This window comes from Phytophthora infestans, genomic scaffold (genome assembly GCF_000142945.1).
Source record: "Phytophthora infestans T30-4 supercont1.32 genomic scaffold, whole genome shotgun sequence".
Taxonomy (NCBI): domain Eukaryota; phylum Oomycota; class Peronosporomycetes; order Peronosporales; family Peronosporaceae; genus Phytophthora; species Phytophthora infestans.
The window spans coordinates 237,083-240,538 of record NW_003303727.1 but is presented as its reverse complement, the minus strand read 5'-3'; the positions used below and the strand labels follow the sequence as shown (position 1 = coordinate 240,538).

The following is a 3,456-nucleotide window of genomic DNA, read 5'->3' as shown; positions in this document are numbered from 1 at the left end:
GCAATGGCTTCGATGCGGCATGTGTGCAGCTTTACAGCAGCATACGCCATCGATGCAATAGTAAACTCCAGCTTTCCTCTGCAACCTTGGCGAAACTTAGAGCATCTGTACACAATTTTCCTTGAGGACGACCATGCCTTGCAGTACTTATAGCCCTTGTAGAAGCATGTCGTCCGCTCACCACGTCGTGGCACAGACCCCACATCATTTGCGAGTTGCTGTCGAGCTTGCTCGAACAGCAACTCAGTGCTAACGACGTCCTCGACCGGCTCAGCTGGCTCCACTCCGCCATCCTCCGGCGCGCCCTCAGCCGGCTCAGCAGGCTCCACCTCGGCATCCACCGACGCGCCCTCGTTTGCCTCTCGATTCATCTTCTCCACTGACCAACGCACGAGCAGCCTCGAGGCTGAAGAAGTGCGTGAACTTACCAATCATTTTCAGATCCCATGTCAGATCTCCAGTGAGATAAATATCTGATCTAGAATCTGATCGGTTCCGTATACGTACCTTTTCGGAGCTAACCATAACAACGTATGCATTCGTTTGTTGATTCGACCTAAAAAAATGCAACAGTGAATAATAACTGACAACTAATTAACTAACTTCTTTTTTTTACAAATCGCAAATCGGTTCGATAACGTTTTTATAAATCTTTCGATTGATGATATCCATCATCATCGTGCTCATTTTCTCTGATGTTGTTCGTTTGTATAGATCGATGAAGGTTTTAATTGGTATGTCAGTAGGGAAGTCGCGGCATATGATCCCAAGATCTCTCTGTGTTAGGTTTCGACCGAGTATCACATATTGAGAGTTGATTCGAATAGTCTTTGGAATACCAAAGTAGCTCTGTGAAATGTAAATCATTGACCAGCCTTGCTTTCGTCCTCGGATGAAGTACTGTGAGATCTGAGCTTGAGTTCGTTTTGGCTCCATCACTAAGTCATCGAAAATAATCAACTTGCTAGTCTCAGAGTCAAATGCAGTCATTGCACAAACTTGGCCTTCCTCGATCACCTGGACATTATCGCTAGTGTCTTGAAGATGATCGTAGAGAGTTTCATTTGTTTTTGTGCATATTACGACCTTGGTAAAGCATTTGCTCAGAAGCGCTATTATATACAGCACGGTGTTTGACTTCCCCGATCCACTAGGACTTGCAACGCACATTCTAAATGGCAGCTCGAAGTGTGGATTCTTTGGAAACTTCTAAAGTTTAGACTTTGGTATTGATTCGTAGAAGTTTTGCATTGTATAGTATAGTGATCAAATATGTCTCTTCCTCCAATTGTCAATTCTCCTCTATTCAATAGCTCTTACTTTAATGCATCTAACGGATATCTTACTATTACTACAGGCGATCAAAGATACTTGCGGCTTGGTGGTGTTGGAACGTTATCTGCATTGAGCGTGATGGGCAATCTTGATTGCGGTTCTCTGACACTTGGTGGTTCTGCGCTTGATTTGAGTGGATTGTCATATGTTTCAGGTATAACTGCTGAAACCGCTCAAGCTTCAAAGGCTCTGGTATTAGATCCTGGTAAGGCTCACGGGTATCACCTCTATTTCATCTACAAGTATTACTGGAACACTCACTGCTGGGGGGCAACCAAATATTACATCGCTTGGGACTCTAACTAGTATTCTTTCTGTTTCAACAACTGCGAATAACGGAGTATCAATCTCAAATAGTTCTGCTGCTGCCCAAGCCAATATAAAATTTACAAGCAATCTTTATGCTGAAAATTGGAGTTAGAGGTAGTTCAGCAAGCAATCCAAATACAATGTATTTCTACCATAACGGAGCTTTTCGAATGTTCATCGATTCAACTGGAAACGTCGGCATTGGAATTCTACCATCTTATCAATTGGATTTAGGTGGGTCTGGAACTGGAATTAACACTGGATCGCTAAAATTCAATGGAACTACTTTTGATCAATCATTGTACTTGTCGATTATTCAAGGTAGTGCTGCTGCTTCGAAGGCGGTGGTGCTGAATTCAACTCTTGATTATAGTGGAATCAATAATTTAGGATGCTCCATCCTTACTGCTTCAACGAGTATGGCTTCACCTGCTATCACAGTCGATACGATCAATACCTCTGCTGGTCTAAATATTAACTACACGAATTTAAATCTCAACGGATCGGCAATGACATCTACTGCTGCTAAACTCAATTACAACGATATTACAACTCTAAAACAATGACATTGGATAGTTCTGGTGTAGGCTTGATGCCTTTGGGCACGTCGAGTACCAATTGTTTGCGTTTTTACGGAAATACAGCTAATCGTGAAACAATGAACATTTATCGAGTATCTGATACAAATAAATTGGTTATTGCATCGAGAACAACATCAGCATCAAACAACAAAACGTATCCGGTGTTGAACTTAATATCAACTGATAATCCTAGCTCATTCGTAGGCGGCGTTTCAGCTACAAGTGCGGATTTATTCAATATCAATTGGAATAACAAGCCATCCGTGGGTTTTACGTCTCAAACGCATAGATTTTGTTTTAATGTTGGCAATACTCAGCCGTACAAGAGAGGTTTCCCTCATACATACACCCTGGCTACCTCAGCAGATGCGTTTTGTATAAATCCTTCCGGATCATCTCCTACACCGTCAAGTGGTTGTCTTTACCTTGTTTCTGACACTGTTAATAAAATGATATTTAACACCAACACGCCATACACTAGTTCATTTGGGACTGCTCCTCTCACACTAAACTCTGGTAATGTTTATATTAAAGCATCTAATGCACTCAATGATGGAGCTGCTAACTACGATATGCCGATTTTCATGGAATCATCAAATGCAACGCCCATTGGGTTTGGATTACAACTGAGCAACGCTACAAATGCAACCTCGACTAACAGTGCCTATTTCGGAACTACAACTACCAATGATTTGGTTATGATGACTGCAAACACACGAAGGCTTACAATAACCTCGGCTGGTAGAGTTGGTATCGGGGCGGGGGCTCCCTCTGCGTTTTTGCACGTATCAGGATCAAACTCATACACAGTTGGTGTCGGTGGACCATCAAATTGCTATCAATACAACGTGCAAGGAAATATTTGGAGCAATCTTGGTTTAGGCCCAGTCAGTATTACAGTGTCTGCCATCTTTTCATCTTCAATATTTTGCTCGCAATCTATTTACACAAGCTCTGACAGACGACTCAAAGAGAATATTACGCCAATCTCAATTACATTGGAGCATTATGATCAGTTAGAGCCGGTTATCTACTCATGGAAAGGAGAAAGCAAGCCTAAGCTTGGTTTGATCGCACAAGACGCAATGAAAGTGTGTGGAGAAATGGTTAGCGTTATGCCAAACGAAAATATGAAAGTAGAAGGCGACAATGATTTGGAAGGATATCAATACACTCTTGATTACTCACAACTTGGCGCATTGAATGCTGCTGCTATCAAACTTCTAATTAA

At 42.0% G+C, this 3,456-nt stretch overlaps 3 protein-coding genes across 3 annotated transcripts; 2 read left to right on the top strand and 1 right to left on the bottom strand.

Moving 5' to 3' along the window:
• Positions 1-612: 612 nt before the first annotated feature.
• PITG_14034 (uncharacterized protein) lies at positions 613-1,251 on the bottom strand (the record flags this gene model as incomplete). Its single annotated transcript, XM_002899126.1, has 2 exons — positions 613-1,171; positions 1,223-1,251. 2 exons carry the CDS (start codon positions 1,249-1,251, stop codon positions 613-615), a joined length of 588 nt encoding a protein of 195 aa, XP_002899172.1.
• A 21-nt stretch (positions 1,252-1,272) lies between these two features.
• Positions 1,273-1,743, top strand: PITG_14033 (uncharacterized protein; the record flags this gene model as incomplete). Its single annotated transcript, XM_002899125.1, has 3 exons — positions 1,273-1,482; positions 1,546-1,640; positions 1,710-1,743. 3 exons carry the CDS (start codon positions 1,273-1,275, stop codon positions 1,741-1,743), a joined length of 339 nt encoding a protein of 112 aa, XP_002899171.1.
• Positions 1,744-2,206: 463 nt separating this feature from the next.
• On the top strand, positions 2,207-2,927 carry PITG_14032 (uncharacterized protein; the record flags this gene model as incomplete). Its single annotated transcript, XM_002899124.1, has 2 exons — positions 2,207-2,741; positions 2,887-2,927. The coding sequence occupies 2 exons, from the start codon at positions 2,207-2,209 to the stop codon at positions 2,925-2,927; spliced, it is 576 nt and encodes a 191-aa protein (XP_002899170.1).
• Positions 2,928-3,456: the final 529 nt, after the last annotated feature.